Here is a 21,093-nt window from a genome sequence, read left to right as displayed (position 1 = left end):
TATTTATGCTCATATCGCAACATCAATCTTTGTAATTACGCAGACAATAACCTGTTATATATATCTAAATTCAAATGATTATAGCTCTATTAACGACTTGATTGCAGCTTCTTACAGCTGAATCAAGACAAAAGTGAGATCCTAGTTATTGGAGCAAAAGCTGAGAGAAAAAATGTCTCACACCTAAATTTATTCACACTAAACGCCAAGGAACAGCAAAAACCTTGTTATCAGTGACTCTGACCTAAATTATGAATGTCACATTGGAAACACAACTAAGTGTTCTCTTATCTACTTTTATCTCCTGCAGGCTGGACTATGTAATGCTCTCCTGTCTAGACCTGTCACGGAAACTACTTTTGTTCTTCGATATATTGTCTCAGAAATAATCGCGATAAACAATATTATTGTCATTTGAAAATCATTTTATACCACTGATATAATGATAATATAATAATGTAAAGGGGGTGGGGGGTGGGATTGTAGAGTGGGAGCTACACTTGTATAAAAACACAGACTGTCATTATGGTTGGGGACAGAGTTATTTCCCTTTAATTCTTCTACAGTCTCCACTCAGGACGTACACAGTGAGGAATAGAGGACACTACTTGTTTAGTCAATGTGACATGAATAGACTCTTAGCTGCTAATGTCAAGTGTGGCAATACTGAGGTCAAAAAATGATCATGGTCATGTCCATGTATCATATGATAAGTCCATATATAGATATGATGATGTTGATAATTACATTATTGTACAATAAGCCGATAATTATTGTGACAGACCTACTCCTGTCTGCTGTGTCATTTTATCCTGTTAGACATTGAAGTGAAACTTTGTCATAATCAGCAGTGTTTCCCCTAAGTACATTCAGCAACGGCGCACCACCACTGTTGAAGTCGCTGCAAAATGACTGTGCCTGAAGTAACATGATGTTAACTATGTTGATCACTTGCACGATTTCATTACAATATGCTAGTCGCTAGTTAACCATATAACTTCTTTTGGCTTCGGTGTAGGTTTCATAACACAACCTGCTCCTCCCTTCATAAGCTATTGAAGTAGGAGGAGGATAAAAGCACACAACCCAACTATCTCCTGGACGTTCTGGGAGTCTCCCGCATTTTGATAGCAGCTCCTTGACGCCCGGAAATAAGACATAATCTCCCGGAATCAGGAGTGAGCGAGCAAGAGCACGCACTAGAGAGTGACTGCGTGCATGTGTGTGTGACTATCAGTGCAGTGCGTGTGAGAGCAAAGCATCCTGATAGATCTGTGTTTGGTTCCACAAACTCACCAGAAGTCACTATTTAAAGGGTTATTTTTCCATTTTTTCTTCTAGGGGAGCATAACCCCGGACCTGCCTAGTGTTGCTAGGTTACCTATACACAGCACCACTGCTACAAAAAATTATAGGGGAAATACTGTAATCAGCATATGAATTCTTGACATTTGGCTGATGTGAAGTCAGCACAACCTTCACCTTTGACCACCGGAATCTAATCAGAGTGCAAAGTGGATGTTTGTGCCAAATTTTAAAAGGCGTTCCTGAGACAATACATTCAAGAGAGAATGGGACGGATGGACAACCTGAAAGCATAATGCCAAAGACGGGAAGCCTGTAAATAGACAGTCAAGCTGGAACTGAGTATTATTATTTATTTAAGGGAGACATATTTACATTTTTCATTTAATAAATATCTATTTAATTTATCAATAGTGTATTTGATCACTCATTTATTTATTGTCAATGACTTAATTAACTAACATATGTAATTGTGTATTCATCTCCTGCTTACCTCCCAGCAGCAGGAGAACCATGAGGTCGGAGGCAGTCTTGAGTTGGGCGATGTCCTCCTCCCTCTCTCCATCCACAGTCTGAGCCACAACATCCAGCAGACACTCCACCAAGCCCGCCTCCACCAGCTGCAGCTTTATCACATCTGGCAGGGGGGGAAAAAGGACGAGACAGTCAGGGAGGAACACTGAGACAAGCTGCTGCTGCTGTGCATCATATGATATATTAGCACCCAGGACTGCTCTGCATGTGAAGCTTGATAGACTCAATGTTGAGATCAAGAGAGAATTAAGGATCATTTACATATAAAAAATATTAGAAAGTAGAACGTTGAATGAGTGTAATTTCTGTTTGTTTTGCAGTAGACGGAATATTGGAGTCAATACTGCTTCTTCTGTTTAAAGGAAGAAACAATCTCTGTTCATCTGTTGTATCTGCGTCAGCCACAACAAACTGATAGTTGTCTTTATCAGCCCTGAAAAGCCAGATTGCTTCGTCACCATGAGCTTTTCCACTTTCTTTCCCTCATATTTTATAAACTAAATCATGCGTCAAGAAAATGATTGGTTGATAATTCACAGTAAAATCAGCTGTTTGTTACAGTCCTGTATGAGCATTTGCCTGTATTTTAACTTTTTAACCCCTTACGTACTGTTCAAGGTGAAATTTGAACCCTTTTTTAACATTTGAGAGCTCTAAAAACACTGTATACTATTTTTTTCAACTGACTTTTCCTAATGTGACCCACAGTATACAAACATGGAAATAAAAGTTTTACATTTTGGTGCAGCTGATACACATTTTTATATGTTCAAATGTACAAATTTCACCTGTTTATTCAAAACAAAACATGTATTAATGTCTGATGGGGAATTTAGATGGTGTAGAGACTAGTTATGAGTCACAATATGAACAAGTATGTGAAGGTTAAATTTTCCTTTGAAACCATTTTAATGTTCGGACAATATTGTGACTGTTTAGTCTCTGCGGAGACCAAATAAACACACAGAGTGACAAATGAAGACATGTTGAAAGAGAGATGGAGAGGCAGAGAAAGAGAAAGAGAGAAAGAGAGAGAGAGAGAGAGAGAGAGAGAGAGAGAGAGATAGATATTTCTCTAGAGTAGAGTTAAGTAGGACGTTGTCCTGGAGACTGACAATGTGGGAGCGCCCAGTGTGCCTGGAATGGTGATAACAACAGTCTGTAAGATGCTCTCTCTGTGGCTGAAACACACATACACACACACACACACATACACACGTTTGAAAAAGAGCAGCTGAGCGAATGCAGGAGCTGTCTGCCATGACTGTGCAGTTAGCAGCTAGACTGGAAAGCATGACTCACAGTAAGAGGATCATTTATTGTACAGTAGGTGGACATGATTTACATGTAAAGGTATGACGGTACACTGCAGTCTCTCTGTTTATCTCTGAGTCTCCACACTTCCCTTAAAATGCACGTTGCTCTTTCTAGAACTAGAAATAGATCCAAAAAAAAAAAAAGAAAAAAAAAGAAATTACCATTTTCTGCCAGAGGAGCCAAAACCTCAAAAATCATTTCTTTCTTCTCGTGCTCTGTTTGCTTCTGGAAGAGACGCACCAGCTCCTCTGCGATATTGGTGGAGGCAAACTGCTCTTTGCTGGACTCTGAAAACACAAGAGGAGTATCACACACATGTCACGACAGAGACCCTCTTATCTACAAATCTAAACCAATGAAAATACAGTGAGACATCTGATGAGCATTGCATTCAGGTTCATGTATTAATCAGTTAAGACTATGATAAGACTGATGTTTCTGAGCCACGTACCATGTTTAAGTCCAACTGAAATCACATTATTATGTTAAAATATGTGGATATACACAGGCTGTTTTAAGGAGAAAAGATGAATGGTTCATGAATGTATGGTCACCTTTCCTTGATTATCTATCAGCAGACTGGAAATAACTCCTGACCATTCATAGGCCCAATCATGGGATGCACATGATATGCTTACTGATGACTACTTGCTCCAAATTCTCATGCGTAGAGCAGACCAGAGACAATGTTTTGTTTAACCTCATTTCATTAGTCAGCATATTCATCTGATGTACAAAAGAATTTAAAAAAATGTTTTATGTATTTTTGCTTTATTACTCTTATTTAATCTTATTCAAGTACTATCTATATATATGTACCATGACAACTGATTATCTTCTTAAATAAACAATCTGACAATATCTGACATAGCCGATTAACAAAGTATCAGTATATGAAGTTGGAGTTATCTGAGATGTGAATGTTGGAGTGGTTGGCTAAACAACTACTTAGATATGCTCACCGAGCTCAGCCAAATTCCCAAAGGCAATTAGACACATTTCTGTCAGCGCTGTGTTGTGGGAGTGGATGCCTAGCAGCTTCACCAGAGTGGGGATCACACCCATATTGATCAGCTGGGCTTGTAAGGAATCTGAGGAAAACAGAGACAGACAGAAAGATGAGAAGTCAGTCCAAGTCTGAGTCTTGAGACGACAAAGAAAAAAAAAAAAAGATTTAAAATGTTCTTTCTTAAACACTATATACCGCTTCAATTGAACATACATGATACCATAAACCGACTGTAAATGTGCATTAAGACTAGTGAAATAACAACAAAAAATCAATTCATGCCTCATGTGTTTAAAAAATTACATTAAAATCACTCACACTCACACATTGACACAAGATTAAATATATAAATCAGCTAAAATATACACGAGGTTCTCTTTGTGACAGTTAGGTGAGTTAGAAAAGTACATTTGGCTACTAAGATTCCCCCAAAACCTTACAAAGGAAATGTGTAGAAGTGTTTGCCATTTCACGGCAAATCATGGTAGAGCTATTAGAAGCACCTGGACAGCAAAAAGAAAGCATTTAGATTTTTATTTTAAACCCAGAGCTGTTGAATCAGTGGTGGAGGGACGCAGGAGAGGGTAAAGGAGCACAACAGGAGAGAGAAGGAGAATCTTCAGATCCTTACGGAAGGTCGACCACGACAATATCACCACTCCGAAAATTTAGATTTGAAACCAACAGATGCTACATGCCAGTGTTTAACCTTCTGTAGAATCTATTGAGACACTGCAGTACATAAATCAACTTGATTTCAGAAGAGTTCAGAAACAGAAAGGGCAAGAAGCATTAGCATTAGAGCTAGGTATCAGTACTTGATACCTTTAAGGTATCGACCGAAAATAAATCGATACCATGTAGCATTGAAAAGTCTCCCATCAAACGATACGTGCAATCCATCCTTTTTGCACCCAGAGATATAAAATATGGCTATTTGTATGGAATTGCTCACAGCCAATCATCACAAGTGTTTTTCTATTTGATGCCACATGTGATTGGCTCATTGCCACAGCAGCTACAACCTGTCTGTGGTGGTGAAGTCGTGGTGAATTTAGTTAGTTAGAGTTAGCGCGTTTAGCTGTTCAGCAGCCAAGATGCCACCTAAACGCTTTAAAGTGTGTCTACACTACACACCTGTTACACCAGATAAAAGCAAGTGTTCATAATGTGTGTGAATGGGTATCGAATGAATTGCTATCAGTATGACTTTAAGGGTACTGGTATCGTAATTTTTTTAAACGATAACCAGCCTTAATTAGCATTGCTGGGAAAATACTGCCACTAAAAAAACACCACTTCATCAACTCACCTGTGGTCTCATTTATAATGTTTACAGTGTCAGCATCAAGGTATCGCAATTAATATGCCAGTTATATATTAATGTTTACACAGTATACACAAAGCACCTTCAGATATTACACCGTAGCTATCTAATTCATTTAGCGCATGGTGAGTGCACTCATTCACCTGCATTAAACGCCATGATTCAGTGTTAGTAAGTGTGCATTAGCTAGATGTGAGAAGTCAGCTAGATGCTGAAAGCTGCTGAAGCCACAATATCTCATCTCTTCTTTTTAATGTAAGCCCCAAACCTCACGCCGCCCACTCCAAAAGATTCAACCATCATTGCCAAAAGACACCTTGGCAGGAGGTGCAAGTCTGTCAGACAGCATACCCACCGCTCTCAACAAGCCTTGTTATCACCAAGCTGCAAACTGTAGAATAGTTCGGAAAAACGTGTATGCAGTGATACAATGGATTTATCAATTTTTTCCACCTTTGGCCAAATCTGTTAATTTAAATATAGTGATAAATGGAATTTAGAGCACATGTGGTACTACTTAGTAGGCACCTAGTTAAGGTGGAAAATGTGCACCTTAACATTACTTCCCCTAATTTCCTGCCATCTCTCTACAGTTGGCTATCTAATAAAGAAATAACAGGCCCAAAATGTGTTTATTTGCTTTCTCTTCATGCTAAGCTAACCAAGCTTTGACGCCAGCTCTATACTATGACACAGACATTACAGTTATCTTCTCATCTTACTCTCGGAAACAAAGCTTGTTTAATCACATGTCCCAAAATTTTGAACTACACCTTTAACTAGCCTAGCTACAGTATGCTAATGCTAACATTTAATTCATAACAGACAATACCATGGACCTACACAGTGTACAGAACTAACAGCAGCACAAACAAGTGTAGATAAATCATCCATAACTGTTGATTGTGTTATTTTTGTAATATTTGATTTCCATCTCCATTATTCCAAGATAATACTACTAGTCATTTGGTGCTACATTTATGCTTTATGCTAAACAGAAAGGAGGATTCAGCAGTTTGATACTTTCATCTGTTAGGAAGCAAGGAGAGGAACTAGCTGGATGGATGTGTTCTACCTGCTGAGTCTATTTACAATGCCAACTTACAGGGGCGAGGGAGAGGAGGGAGAGGAGGTACTGCTACTATAAAACCTCTCAGCAAATATTAATAACTGCAGATTACCTCAGAGGTAGAAGTTGGAAAAGCAAAAGAGAGCATGGTAGAAAAAGATCAAGAGAATGGTCAGTCCAAAATAACTCAACCCCTTACGGTCTGTAAAAAATAACGTGACATCATCTGCGTATAAAGAGAAGATCCGCTGATTAGTTCAAATGATTTAACAGTTGTTTCTCGGGGGAAGATGGTCATTACCATTATCATTGCTATAGTTCATCAGCATGCCACAAAAGACAGTCAAGAGCTTCTCATTTTCCGGCTCAGTATTTTGGAAGAGGGATTTAATGTGTTCAGCTACTATCTGAGCCCCTCCTGCCAGGTCAACTGCATTCCTGCCCTCATCTGCAAAACAAAGAGGCCAGGACACAAATCAACCACAAAGCAAAGGGAAAAAAAGAAAGAAAAAATTAAATTAAAAAACCTGAAAAAATACACATAAAAAGCAACGTTAAATAAGCAGACAGAATATACAAATCAATGCTAACTAACAGTCACAATGCTGCATAAAGTAAGTGCAAAGTAAAGAATTATGACCACAGCTGTATGACAAAAAGCTAATCCGAGTCCTGTGTGAGGCGAATCAGGATTAATATGAGGCTGGTTCTCTAATAAAAGGCTTTTTATTATTCAAATCTATACAAAAGAGTCAAATTTTTAATGCCACAATTGACATTGGTGGCCTTAACTCTTCCCTTTTCTTATATAGTTTCTTTATATGTGTGGCAAAAGAATAAAGCTAAAATTATCTTATTAAATACGATAATTTTGCTGCAGCCAAAAACTCAACAACCGCAAAATCAAAGGCTTAGAATCTTAGAAAACAACAAAAAAATAAAAGCTTGAATAAACCGACTACTGACAGTGGAGATGCTTGGTATAATCAAGCCTTTGTGCGCTGTCCATTTCTAGATCCTACTCCTTTCAAAGCAAGCGCACTTTACCTTTGATGTTGTGATTTATTACAAATGACTTCATCTGTGTTGTTTCATTTCTTTGTTTGCTGAGAGAACCAATAAATGCACAGTGGTCTCTCTGGGAAGGCTTTGTCTGGTAGGACAGCTGCCAAAAGAAGCGTTAGATGAGTCAGCCCCTCTCAGTAGAAGTGTGTTCGCTACTTCCAGTCACACCTGGTGGCCCAAGTCGCCTAACCACACAGCACTGCTGCAATGCCAGGTGCTTAATATCGCCCATTTCTGTTCTCTTCACATTAAGCTGCTAAGCACTCAGCACAGCTTGTTTTAATGTGAATGCTGTCATTGTTCCTCGAAGTTCCCAAAAAGCATAAAATCAAAGACACAAGCAACCAAGATTGAGTTTCCTTGGGTGCCTGGGCTCACATTACAGGTCTCAGTGTGCTTCTATAGAAATGCTTGTTAGATCATCTTACATTGTCTGAAAGCCATTTTCTGATGATGGAAAGGTGGAAACTCTGTTTGACAATTTTTATAATTTTCCAAAATACACAAGGGGACAATCACAATTGGTCAGGGGTGCAGAGGTACGAAAGTCCTAAATCCAACTATTCCTAAATCACTTCTCCTGTACATAACTACAGCAGCAGTAAAGACTGGATACACCTATTGGTACCAATTCAAGGGTTTTTCTTTTCTTTTCTTTTTTACTACTTTTACATATGGAATCATGTAATGAACAAAAAAGGGTTCAATATGTCAACATATTTTCGATTCCTTGTAGTCACCACTGTTTGTCTTGAAAACAGCTTTGTACACTAGTGGTAATTAGGGCTGGGTATCAGTACTCAATACCTTTAAGGTATCGACTGGAATATATTGATAGGAAGAAGTATGGAAACATCTCCCATCAAACGATACCTGCAATCGATCTTTGTTGCACCCAGAGCTAGAAAATATGACTATTTGTATGGACTTCTCACAGCCAATCAGCGCAGTGTATTTCCATTTAATGTGACACATGACTGGCCCACAGTCACAGAAGGTACAACCTATCTGTGGCGTTGAGGTGTGGAGGAGTGGTGGAGGCTACAATACGCAGCCCTATTAGTAATATGACTGTATTGGCAATGACCATCATTTGTTTTTCAAGACAATGACCCACAATACTACTCAAAGCTCCAAGACCTATTTGACCAAGAAACAGAGTGATGAGTGCTGCGTCACAATCACCCAATGTAAACCCAACTGTGATGTCCCTCCCTTCCTTTTACTTAAGAGGTTGCTTTGACTTCCTGGCCCAGGAGCTAGTGGGTGAGGTGAGAGAGGACATCAGGAAAGTACCTCACCTGGGTAGCTATTTAGGAGGCGTCTTTGTTAACCCCTCTCTGTCTTGTTTGATGTTGATAATAAATGTTTTTTCAGAGGCTTTTACATGTATGACTCTCTTCTTTGTCGCTGACTCTGAGTCGGTTCGTGATAAAATTGGGGCTCATCCAAACATTTTTAGCTAAGGTTGAAGCCTAACTTGATTGTCACAATGAGGGCTTCTTGTAGGATTATTTATTGGACTGTTTTGTTTAAAACCTTGTGAATGTTGTGGTATCCACATGGCAACCTGTGTCAACCTTGGTAGCAAGCTTGGAAGCTTTTTTTTTTTTTTACCAATGTGTATGGGTTTCACACATGAAATTCAGATCCAGGTCCCACAGCTGAAATGGTTTTGGATTAGTCGGACCGCAGAGTGAAAGGAAAAGCAGCCAACGAGTGCCGAGCATTTGTGACAACTCTGTTGGTAAAACCATTTCCTCGTGAAGCCGCTTGAGAAGGTGCCAACAGTGTGTGAAGCTGTCATCGAGGCAAACGGTGGCTGCTTCAAAGAATGTGAAATATGCAACATTTGTACCGTTCCCTGCAGCGAGACAACAAAGACATTGAATGGCTTGGAGAGAGATCAGGAGGCAGCGTAGCCATTAGGAACAGGTGGAGACACTTTAGCCTTTAGACGGTTGTTTGAAGCATAATGAAACCTTTTGGGGGGGCGGCTCAGACAAGTGGAACGAGCTGCTCCTTCACATGGAAAGAAGACCTCAAGAGGTTCAGACATCTGATCGTATACTTACCCTCATTACCTTTACTATAACTGATATAGATGTAAAACTACTAAATTATGTCTGTACATGACTCAAATTTAACCTTAATACTGTTCATTCAATTGTCTCAATATTTGTTCATGTTTTGAAATGTTTAATCAAAGTCTTATTCATATTGTGACAGTATGACAGCTTCTCTAACTTCGTAGTGATTACTTGATATCCGCTAAAGGGACTGAGGCGTCTTCCCTATCAGTGTGTGTTTCTTTAAAGGTGGTGAGCAGCTGCTTCTCCACACTCTCCCAGCGTGTCTATCATAAAGCGGTGCCAGCCCCGCCGAGACCCCCCTCCGCTCCAACAAATGTCACATCCCGCCAGATTCCGCAGATACCCAGCTTTTTTCAACGAGAGGGAAGGAAGTGAGCGCCAGAACTGACAGCTGTGATTAAAGCCTCTAAAGCTGTCTGCAAAAAAAAAAAGAAAAAAAGGGGGGGCTTAAACTCTACTGTTTGGAACATTCACTAATCAAAAAGGGGTCTGAAATTGGATGGTGCCAAAGGCGCCACGTGGAGCCTCAAACATGACCACATCATTGTTAAATGGACTGTGATATTAAGTTTCGTTTCATATCAGGTACATGTGGTTCCAGCATGTCTTTCAGCTGTAAATGAGAATGAACTTGATGGTTTTTAATGAGCAATACCCCAAGCACAAAAGTGAAAAGTTTAATTATGGGTTTTTTTTTCCTCGTGCCCTCTGAAATATATCATTATCAGGGGGCTTTGTGGCTCATAATCATATAAAGCCACTGTTGGATCACTTTACTCTTGACAAGCGTCGCGTTTTTGGGTCGTGATGACTGTCAGCTGTTGTGTCACAGAGGAAAGGAACATACCCAGATTCAACAAGGATTAGACTGTTCTCCAGCTTTGAGGAGGGTGCTGCTTTCTTCATGAGGCGACGGTTGCATCGACAAAAAAAAACAACTGCCTGACAAAATAACACATTTTCACTTTGAGGTATCTGATCTGTAATAAAAGGCTGTTTACAGTGTTAGCAGGTAGCAGGTGTTCTAGTCATGTAAACATCACTTTAAAATCTTCATCTGCTGCTGGAAGTATAACATTAAGCACCAGAGAACATGCTATACAGTTAAAAGGAAGTGTGTTCGAAAAGTATATAATCAAATATACTCTTCTGGCACAAACCTGCAGCTCCTTCAAGGTGAATCCTCCCGAAATGTGATTAAAAAAACTACCATCAAATTCAATTGAAGCTTTTCACGACTAAAAAACAGTGAGGTAGCAAATAGAATACACGCTCTGCAGCAGCGAGCGAGTTATTTACGGCTCAAAAGCAAACAAAAAAAAGAAATAAATGGCATCACATGTCTCTGCATGTAATCCTATAAAGCTGTTAAAGGCTGTGTGGCTGCTTAAAAACATCACTTTTTGTCTGCTGCGGTCCAAAAGCAGCATCGTTTTGGGTTTTTTTGATGACTTATGTTCTATTGGCTCTGTGGTAGTGATGACCGGGCTCAATGTTCCTTAAAGCAAAAGCAAACTCCTACTTACGGCTGTCATAACAGATGTTGCCAAGAGCTCGGCCGGTCTGCAGTAAAACCTCCTGGTCGCTGGAGCTTAGCAGCTGAATTAGAGGAGGGATGAGGCCGGCTTCGACACATGGACTCCGCATGAACTCTAGGGGAGAAGTGAGCAGAACACATCAGCATAAATTGGAGGATAATTGCATTAAATCAGTTGTACTCATTGAACTGCAGCACTGCCCACGAAAAAGCAATATATGTAGAGAAATGACAGAGTTAGAAAACAACAGTATAAACCATATGATCTCTCCTGTTTCTTACAGTATATCTACTGTTAATTCAAAGCCATCACTTCCTGCTGCTCGTGTTTCACATTAAAAGCTTTTCATTAGCAAAGCACCCAGAGACCTTTATTTGAAAGCAGATACAGGAAATATAATACATTCATTACTGAGGTTAGTACCAGCTGCTGCTATTGGCTCCAACTTTGCATGCACATCAACTTTGTCAGCATTTTTTTCCCCCTCAGCTGATCAGTTGTAAATACTGCAGGGGGAGGATGTTAAAGAAGCAGCAGGCTCTTCACTACATCCTGCTGTATGGGAACCACTCACAGCTTGTGACTGCTGTTACTCACAACATGATAAGATACAGACTACATGTTATGACCTGTTCCTAAAAATACACTCTTTTTACCCCGCACGTATTAATATTTTGCATTGACCTCCTCTGTGGGCTAACTCGAAGATCCCACTGGCCACGAATGCACCACGCTGCAACTGCGCCACAGTTCACGCCTCTGCACCAGGAGCATTTCTGAAGCACAGCATTAAATCAAGTTGCACTGTTAATACAGTAATTACAGCAGCTCAATCGAATCCGAGTGCCTTTAGGCTACCGTAATTACTGCAGGAGCAGCACAACTAAACGACCCGATTTTGTTAGCTTGCTAAAATTTAGTTGATAATTTGGTTTAGTTGGTAATTTTCCTTCATGTTTGTGCTTCAACTGTGTGTCAGGAGGCTACATAGTTAAATAGTTTCTTTATCGATCTGTTTTTTCTTGTTTTTTTCTGAAACACTATCAGGAGTCGCATGGGTTGTTTTACTTTGAAATTGTACCGAATGCTCTATGCTGTTTCTGTGTCTGACTTCTGTCCAGCTGGATCTGCTCACGTATTTTTAGGGCAGTGGAGCAGAGAGACACTTGAGGGACGCTTCTGAAATGTACTGTGGTGCACTTGTTGGGGCTAAAATCATTGAGACTAGAGTAGCAGCGATCAGCTGTTGGAGCCAGAACGTGACCGGTGGAATCATGCCAGTATTAGGAATGCACTGATCCCATATTAATATCCTATATCGGCCCAGATATTGAAGTCAAGCCCCCCACCTTCAGTCTTTTCCACATACAAGGTATACAGTTCATTAAACCAACAATGGTATCAGATTGGAACTTATTCTCATTATCAATTAATTTACCTTTTTTTTTTTTTTTTTTTTTTTGGGTTAAGCGACTATTTATTTGATCTGTAAAGTATCAACAAATAGTAAAAAACAAATGTCCAGAGCCCATGATAACAAAGTGTCTTGTATTGTGTCACCATATTGCAAAAATAATCTGTTTCTCATCACAGAGCAGTATGAAAACCACATTAGATATTTAGAACTAGTGAATTATTTTCCCTTTAGCTCAAAATAATTGCTTAAACGATTATTCAATCATTATTTGCTGAGTTTTTTGCTGGCCAACTAACTAATTAATCAACTAATTGTAGCAATATAATATTTCTTCACAGCAGATCTGGCCTCATATTTGGACAGGAGAAGTAATCTTGGCTTGGAAAAAGGCTGGAATAGCTAAATCAAACCTTTGTGTTTATAAAAGGAGAGATCTGTGATAGGCTGATGCACAAATAAACCCACAAAATGCACAAACACAAATATATTAATGAGGTGATGGTGGCTGATAGAAAAACGTTTCTTGATGCTTGTGACATGTTATAACATAGGTAATGTAAGATGAAATCAGTTTAGGCTTATGTGTGTGGATCCAGACAGTTTACAGTCCTCTCTGAGTCACTATGTTCTGTATTTGGAGATGATGTGTCACCAGCGACCCTGCTTTGAATAAGTAACCATAATTTTCATCTGAAGGGGGGGGTGGGGGGATGGGGGGTAGTACACCACTGCTGCTGTTTTAAACTAACAAGTCAAATATGGTAACATTAAATCTTGCCCCGGTGCAGCTTTAAACAATCTTCGCGTCAGATAGAGAGGGAGCTGTCTTTAAAGCCCCGGCAGTCGTTTTCCTGAAGCGGAGACAGATAAATGCCAGCAGGTTGTTGCCAAGCTTGGCAAACTGCTGCAGGAGTGATCATTAGCTGCAGTCTAAAAGCTGTCTAAAAAAACCCCCATTCATTATCCTAACCTTTTCTTGCCCTGAATTCTTTTCACTTGTGCTTTTCGGGCTCTAAAAGCTTTTTCCTGTACTCACACGGAGGCTTTGTGGAGACTGGAGTCTCTGTGACAATGCAGTTATGCAAGCTCCAAGTCCTTACACAATAAACTCACAGTCAATGACAGCTCAGCTCTGAAATGCCAAGAAGCACCTGTCAATCAAATTGATGCTACGCTTTGATCCATTCTATTTTTATCAATAGAGAAGTTGTAACATATCCATAAATGATAAGGTTGCTCCATTCACACTCAATGATTAAGACAGTTATATTATCATTCAACAATATGTATATTCTTATTGATTTTATTTGTGTTTCTTTTGTCTTTTAAATCTCTTATAGACTTTGTCTTTTTTTTGTTTAATTTTTATTTCTTATTTATTTTTATTTTACTGTATTTAATTGAATCTTTATTTAAACCAAGGTTTTTTACTTTAATGTTTAATAAACTTTCTCTTTTTATTTTTTCTTGTTTATTTTTCTTTTTTTTTAATTTTAGATTGTTCTTATTAATCCTAAATCTTTTATTTCATTTTACTTTTTATTTGTCTTAATAATCCATTTTAACCTTGTTTTTATTACCTTTTAATAAACTTGTTCTCTTATTCTCTCTTACTTTTTATTTTCTCTCATTTTATTCCAAATCTTTTTTCTTTCTTCTTTGTTTTTATCTTTCATCATATTCCTTCTCTTTCTTTCTTTTGTCCTCAGTCTACACTTGTTCTGTCTTTTTATCAGCTTGTCAATCAACTGTGAAACACTTAGAACTGAATAGTTGATGAAAGGAGGGAACAGAAGGTCAGGATGGTTCCTGGGTGGATGAGGCTTTGGAAGAAAAAAAGTGAACCTCACCATTTTTGGCCACCTCAGCTATGATGTTGGCTACTTTAGGGGTGCAGGAAGACTGGGGGTTTAGCAGGGTGGGGAGCAGAGGAAGAACACCCATCTCCTGGATCTTCATACTGGCCTCTGTGTCTGCAGGACAAAATACACACAGGTCATGAAGTACAAAGTATCAACATATTTTACACATTCTTAGTTTCAACACATCACAGTTGGAATATTATAGAATACAAGACATTATTATTGATTATCCAGCTTTCTGACTGCATCATTTCTATACTGAGCTGCAACTATCATCACTATCTGACTTCCACCATATTTTGTGAGCCAACATTTTGTTTTAATTCATTTCTTTTCACCTTACATTTTACTAATTACTGTGCTTATCAAACATATAATCTGCTGGTTTCCTGTTCTATTTATTATAACATTTTGTGTGTGTTCAACCTCAGCATTAACACCTGCAAACTGCCACTGAAATAGAGGCGAAATGACCATTATTGGAACCCAAATCAGCTCTGAGTCACACAAACAGCCGTCTGTAGCTACAGCTGTGTTCACTTACTGTTGTTTTAGAAGGACACTTTCCATAGTGGCTGTTCACAGAGCAAACATTTGGCTTTACAGCTGATACCATGTCCATAAAAAAGTGCCTAAATGAATGAAACTGTTATCTACCAACTCCAGTGACAATGAGTTAAGATCCGTGTGATTCAGCTCAGCAGGTACTGGATCGATCACATCATCATATGTGGCTTTGTAGTAATCAATCACAGCAGCACAGTGTTTCTTACAGGCTGGAGAATGTCATCACACTTATTTTCAGATTACAGATATTTGAATATATATAACGCAATGACTAGACCTGTCATGATAACTACCATATATTGTCTCAGAAATAATCGTGATAAATGATATTATTGTCATTTGAAGATCATTTTATACCACTGATATAATGATAATATAATAATGTAAGGAGGGTGGGGGTTGGGATTGTAGAGTGGGTGCTACACACACAAAAACACAGAGTGTCATTATGGTTGGGGACAGAGTTATCAACCTTTAATTCTTCTACAGTCTCCACTCAGGACGTACACAGTGAGGAATAGAGGACACTACTTGTTTAGTCAGTGTGACATGAATAGACTCTTAGCTGCTAATGTGAAGTGTGTTAATACTGAGGTCAAAGGTCATGTCCATGTATCATATGATAAGTCCATATATAGACATGATGATGTTGAAAATTATGTCAATAATTATTATGACAGGCCTAGTGATAACTCCTGGCAATAAAGAGTTAAAATTAGGAAGAAAAGGCAATAATCAAAAATCTCTTTGCAACCATAGTTAGAGTGAAGAGTTAGAGGTTAGTGTGTGATTATGTTCTTGATTAATCAATACTGTTTTTTTAATGGTCTAATATCAGAAAGATGATGTCAAATGACTTCTTTTGACGCTGAGACCAACAAATATTTGGCATTTTTGCTTTTTTTAAAAGGCAAAAACAATAATTCAATTATAGTCTAATGGTTGCAGCTCTGCGTCATGATGTAAAACAGGCATGTCCAAACTATTCCATAAAGGGTCGTGTGCCTGCAGGTTTTTGTTTCAACCAATCAAGAGCACACGATTTGACCAATCAGCTGTCTGGAGATCAGTTGATTAAATGAATCAAGCCTGGTGTTCTACTGTTTGGTTGGATTGAAAACCTTCAGCCACATGAACCTTTTATGGAATAGTTTGGAAATCCCTGAAATAAAACAATAAGTGACTATTAGAGACATATGAAAGGATGCAGATTATCACAGTGATTCAAAACAGCAAGATGTCATTACTCAGCCGTCTGACAAACACTGCCACGCTGCCCCGAAAAAAACAAAGCTGCGGCTCAAACATCGACTGCTGCTCTTTAGATTCTGAGTCATGTGCACAAATGTTACTGGGTACAAATGAGGCAGATTGCCAGAGAGATTAAGAACAACTTAAATCCTTCTAGCTGTGAATCTGAGCTGTACTCACTGTTGTTAGCGAGCGCTTTCAGCAGGCAGTCCAGACAGCTCTCCACGCTGTCGGTGGCGCTGTCTGTAGATGCCAGCTTCAGCTTCTCCAGGGCTTCGCTCAGGTTGTCTGGGTAGAGAAACAACATCATTTACAAGAGTTAAAAAGGTTTGAAATCAGTGAATCAGTCGTAGGACACATTTCTTCAGTTGTTTTAGAAGCTGACGGCAGAGCTAAATGTTTTAAAAGCAGCTTTCAAACCTCTGCAAATTTACCAATACCACTCCAGCTGGCTCAGTTGTGAGAAGTCAACGTTCTTCTAAATCTCTTTAACATCTCCGTGCTCACTGCTGGAGTTACGTCCTGTAAATTACCATTTTTTCTGACAGAGGGAAGACGAATGCGTACAGTTTTATGTTGCTGTCATGCAGGCAGATGAGCTTTTTAAACCTGGCCAAGTGTTTAAACGTCGGGAGGTGCTGCAGGTGCTCTGGATGTATTTCACTGTGAGGCAGCTGCAGGCACACACTGCACACAGAGATTTAGAGAGACCTGCTAATGGCTAAATTACAGCATTACAGAATCTCAACTTGTACTATTCCATCTTTGGATCCTCCAGAAGCTCCAACAGAGCAACTATTTACTTGTTGAACTAAGACGGGGTCAGGTATCGTTATCAGGATGTGAGATTTTGGTCACATCACCCAGCTGATGGACTGCATCGGGAAACAGAAGATTTAGATTCATCTTACGTTTGTTTTCTGATATGCTCCATTTATTAAGAACAGGACCATAGACACATACAAAAAGAAATATAGTGTAATATATACTGTTTTCAGTTTGGTGCTGAGTCAAATTAAAAGCAATAAGTCTTTAAAACAAGGTAGAACTTGCTAGAAGACTCCAGGCAGCTAAGAGGTAGGACAGGGTTTATTACAATTTCAACAGATATGTTTCTCTTCCCACATTCAAGAGCCAACAACAGACCTCTTAACATTCTATGAGCCTGTATGTGATCTTAGATCCTCCCCCAAACTCAGGACTGTTGACTCTTCAGTGTCAGCATTTAAAGATGTAATATATTTATATTGATGGTGTGTACTTTTACACGTATTTATGTTTTCTGTGTACATGTCAGATTTTTTTCCTTTCACCTATTTTTAGAGACTTTACTGTATTGTGTTTAATTGATTTGACTGTACTCATTTATTATTATTATTATTATTATTATTATTATTACATAACAAAATAACTGTCTTAACTAAAAGATTTTAGTAGTTAGATACAATATACATGTTCATAAGCTGTAACTATGATCTAAAGCCATAATGAAATGTTGATGAAATATGTATTTGTATGTGTTTTTGCAGGATAATATGTATGAAAGTTTCACTGTGGGGTTAACCATAGTTTGTTTCTTTAGAGAAGACACACCACTCTGCTGCTGAGCCGCTAGAACACACAGTCTGCCCACAATAAGCCTTTTTCACAGCAGACATTTTGACTTGTTATTAGTATAAGTTCCGTCACAGTGAGCCGTGACAATGTGACACATTTTTTATTATTTAAACATCTGCTTTTTTTCTGCTGTGACACGTCAACAGTGGCACAATACAACCACTGGCTAGCAGAAAGTCTCATATTGTGTATGAGATTAAAACTTTGGTCAGTCGACTCTAAATTAGAAGCCTGTTTTCCTGCATGTTTTCTATTTCTATATACATTAATACAAAAGAGTGAAGAGAGATAAAAGCATTAAAAGCATTTTGGAGACCTGGAAACATGCAAACTAGAACCTGCTACTGGAAAAAAGCAAAGTAGCATCATCTGTTTTTAATTTAATACATTTTAATTATCTGCGACAAGATTAAAAATGCTGGCCTGCTCTACAAGCTAATAATATAATGGCTACCTAGCAGAGCCCCACTGATAGAACAGCTGGTGTTAACTCACTGCAGATATATCAGTATTAGCATGTATGGAAGCCCATGAATGACAAATCAATATTCTGTAGTTTAGACCTGCAACAATTCAATTTACAGTCGATTAATGGATTAGTTGATCACCAGAAAATGAATCAGTAATATTTACTTCAGATGTTTATTAAAATATCTAAATTGCCAAACATGCTCATTGCAGCTTCTCAAATGTGAGAATTTGATTTTCTGCATTAAATAGACAAAACAAGACATCTGAACAGGCATTTTCACTTTTTTATGACATTGTTTTGACAAAACAAATAATGGAGGAAATAATCTGCAAATTAATTGTTAGTAAAAATAACTAAGATGCAGCCATAGTAGTTTTTCCACTGGAGACTGCAAAACGTCCAGCCCAGTACTTTTCATGGTCACAATTTAATTTAATATGATGGAGCTTCCAAGCTGACCTCCTGTCAACCGCCACCAATGTAAAGCCAATTTTAGTTGAAGCGCTTCCCTCATTAACTTAATGAACAGTGCTTCTATATTCCAGTGTACACCAACAACAGACAGCTTCAATGTTCTTCTTTCTACTTCTCTTTACTCCTCATAATGCACAGTGTCATCAGTCTGCCACACAGCTGCACAGCTGCGTATTCATCACACGCCACCGCACAAATCAGGTTATCATTCCTGTTCGTCTTATTAATCAGAGAAAGAAGCAGATTACAGACAGGATATTTATACTGTGTTAAATAATTCAGTTTTTGACTCTGGGCTCGCATTTTGTGACATTTAACAGCTCCCACAGATCCTGTTCAGAGTGGTACCTCACTACTGTAGAGTTACAATCTCTGAAGACCTTTTTAAAGCTTGACATTCATGTACAGCCAAGCTACATAAAGGCTGCTGAATACCTATTACGCAAGTAGCTTCAATGAGACAAAGTGATGCTTCTCACAGCTGCTTTTTTTTGACTCGCAGCGCTGCCTTCAGTTCAGTCTACACTCCCTGCAAAAATCTGATTAGGACTGACCTGTCAGGTTCAGTCCAGAAAGCACTCTAATTACCTCTGACGCTGACACAGTTACTTCCCTGAAGGGTTCAAAAAAAAAGAAGAAGAAACTGAGGTCAATTTGGAAAATGGTAGAATCACTGGAAATTCTCTCAAGTGTTCGTCCAGCATTTTGCCCACAAACCAGGTGATGGTAAGATTGCGTAAGGATTTCAGATGTTGCAGTGACCTGGTTCTTGCTGTCAGTTGCTAATGCACTGCACACAACCCACACATCCATCCGTGCCTCCATCCTCCTCCTGGTGCCTTCTATCAATGGGAAAAGAAGCGATCCTGCCTGGGATCAGATCGTATGAAATACCTCATTCAAAAGGATGTCACTATCTCATGGGGATTAAAACGAAGGAGCAATAATGAATGAATCTACAGCATTTGCATTCAATTCAATGCAGATATAATACTCTCTCTCTCTCTCTGTGTGTGTGTGTGTGTGTGAGTGTGTGAGCATCTCTAACCTGCAGGAACAGTAAGTGTGTGGAGAGCAGTGCAGTATAAACAGCAACACACACAGTGGGCTGCTGGAGCCCCATTGCATAACAGCTGTGGAGATGGAGGAGTGCCATCTACACCATCAACAGCACTCACTGCCATTTCAGGGGGGGGGGGGGGTGTACGTTCATTTAGAGATTCAGAGCATCAAACCATGTCGAGTCCCGGTTCATTTACATCGGAGAATGCATTTAGAATAAACAATATTTAACAGAGGAGAAAATATGACGAGCAGTGAGAGTGGATGGAGAGAGAGAGAGAGAGAGAGAGAGAGGGAGAGGGAGAGAGAGAGAGAGGGAAGCTACCCCACCCGACTACTGAGGCACTACACACGGTTGAGCTAAAGTCAGCTTTTCATATGACTGACATTCATTTGTAATAAAATAGGAAACAGTGAAGGTAAACGCACATTTCCTGCAGGTATTCATTTATGATAAATAATGTCGACTATAAGGCGTTTTCTTCACGTCCATTTTTATGCTTTAACTAAACGAAATGGTGAAAACAGTTCGTGGTAGCTAACTGTCTACTCACCCATCTCAGCAGGATGTTGCTCCGGGTAATAAGCCGGGTTGTTCAGCTCTCCACAGCAGCCGTAGACGGAGTCGTAGTAGCCGGAGGCCCCGCTTTCCTCACACAGCTCGTCCCTTTTACGCCGCTTCGAGCAGGAGGAGTTAGCTGGTTGAGGTTAGCCAGCTAGCTAGTCAGTTAGGTTACTTAGCGACAGCAGCGTCCGGGCCGGTCTGGCGGTCCTGCTGTACAGCGGCCTGTACACCGGGGAGACGAGCAGGTTAACACATCTGACTTCCTCTCATAGCCGCTCACACACACAGTCCTGCTGGCTGCCGCTCCCCTGGACGACTGGCTCACTGCTGACATGCCACTATCAAGTCAGCCGGAAGAATAGCTAAACAGAGCTTCCGGTGACAACCTTCAAAATAAAAGTTAGTTGCTATAATTTCTTGACTACATCCGCTTTTTCATGGTTACAGGCTGTTTTTTTAGAGATAGCTTTACAGGCTGCTGAGGTTGGTACCCTAAAGTCAACAAAAGTGCATTATTATGCATGCATCTTTAATAATGCAGCATATTAA

The 21,093-nt window shown here is 39.3% G+C and overlaps 1 protein-coding gene across 1 annotated transcript in view; it reads right to left on the bottom strand.

The window, feature by feature from the left end:
• rap1gds1 (RAP1, GTP-GDP dissociation stimulator 1) overlaps positions 1–20,844 on the bottom strand; it is a 28,725-nt gene extending 7,881 nt beyond the window's left edge. The window contains exons 1-8 of the mRNA XM_053343843.1: positions 20,534–20,844; positions 16,535–16,642; positions 14,525–14,647; positions 11,246–11,371; positions 6,863–7,009; positions 4,119–4,247; positions 3,318–3,443; positions 1,799–1,942 (exon numbers count right to left, since the gene is read on the bottom strand). Of these exons, the coding sequence (XP_053199818.1) occupies positions 1,799–1,942; positions 3,318–3,443; positions 4,119–4,247; positions 6,863–7,009; positions 11,246–11,371; positions 14,525–14,647; positions 16,535–16,642; positions 20,534–20,537 (907 nt within the window). The 5' untranslated portion in view covers positions 20,538–20,844. The remainder of the gene's footprint in view (positions 1–1,798; positions 1,943–3,317; positions 3,444–4,118; positions 4,248–6,862; positions 7,010–11,245; positions 11,372–14,524; positions 14,648–16,534; positions 16,643–20,533) is intronic.
• Positions 20,845–21,093: the final 249 nt, after the last annotated feature.

Source organism: Scomber japonicus, chromosome 22 (assembly GCF_027409825.1).
Source record: "Scomber japonicus isolate fScoJap1 chromosome 22, fScoJap1.pri, whole genome shotgun sequence".
In the NCBI taxonomy this organism is placed as follows: Eukaryota; Metazoa; Chordata; class Actinopteri; order Scombriformes; family Scombridae; genus Scomber; species Scomber japonicus.
This window is presented reverse-complemented; position numbering and strand designations above follow the sequence as displayed.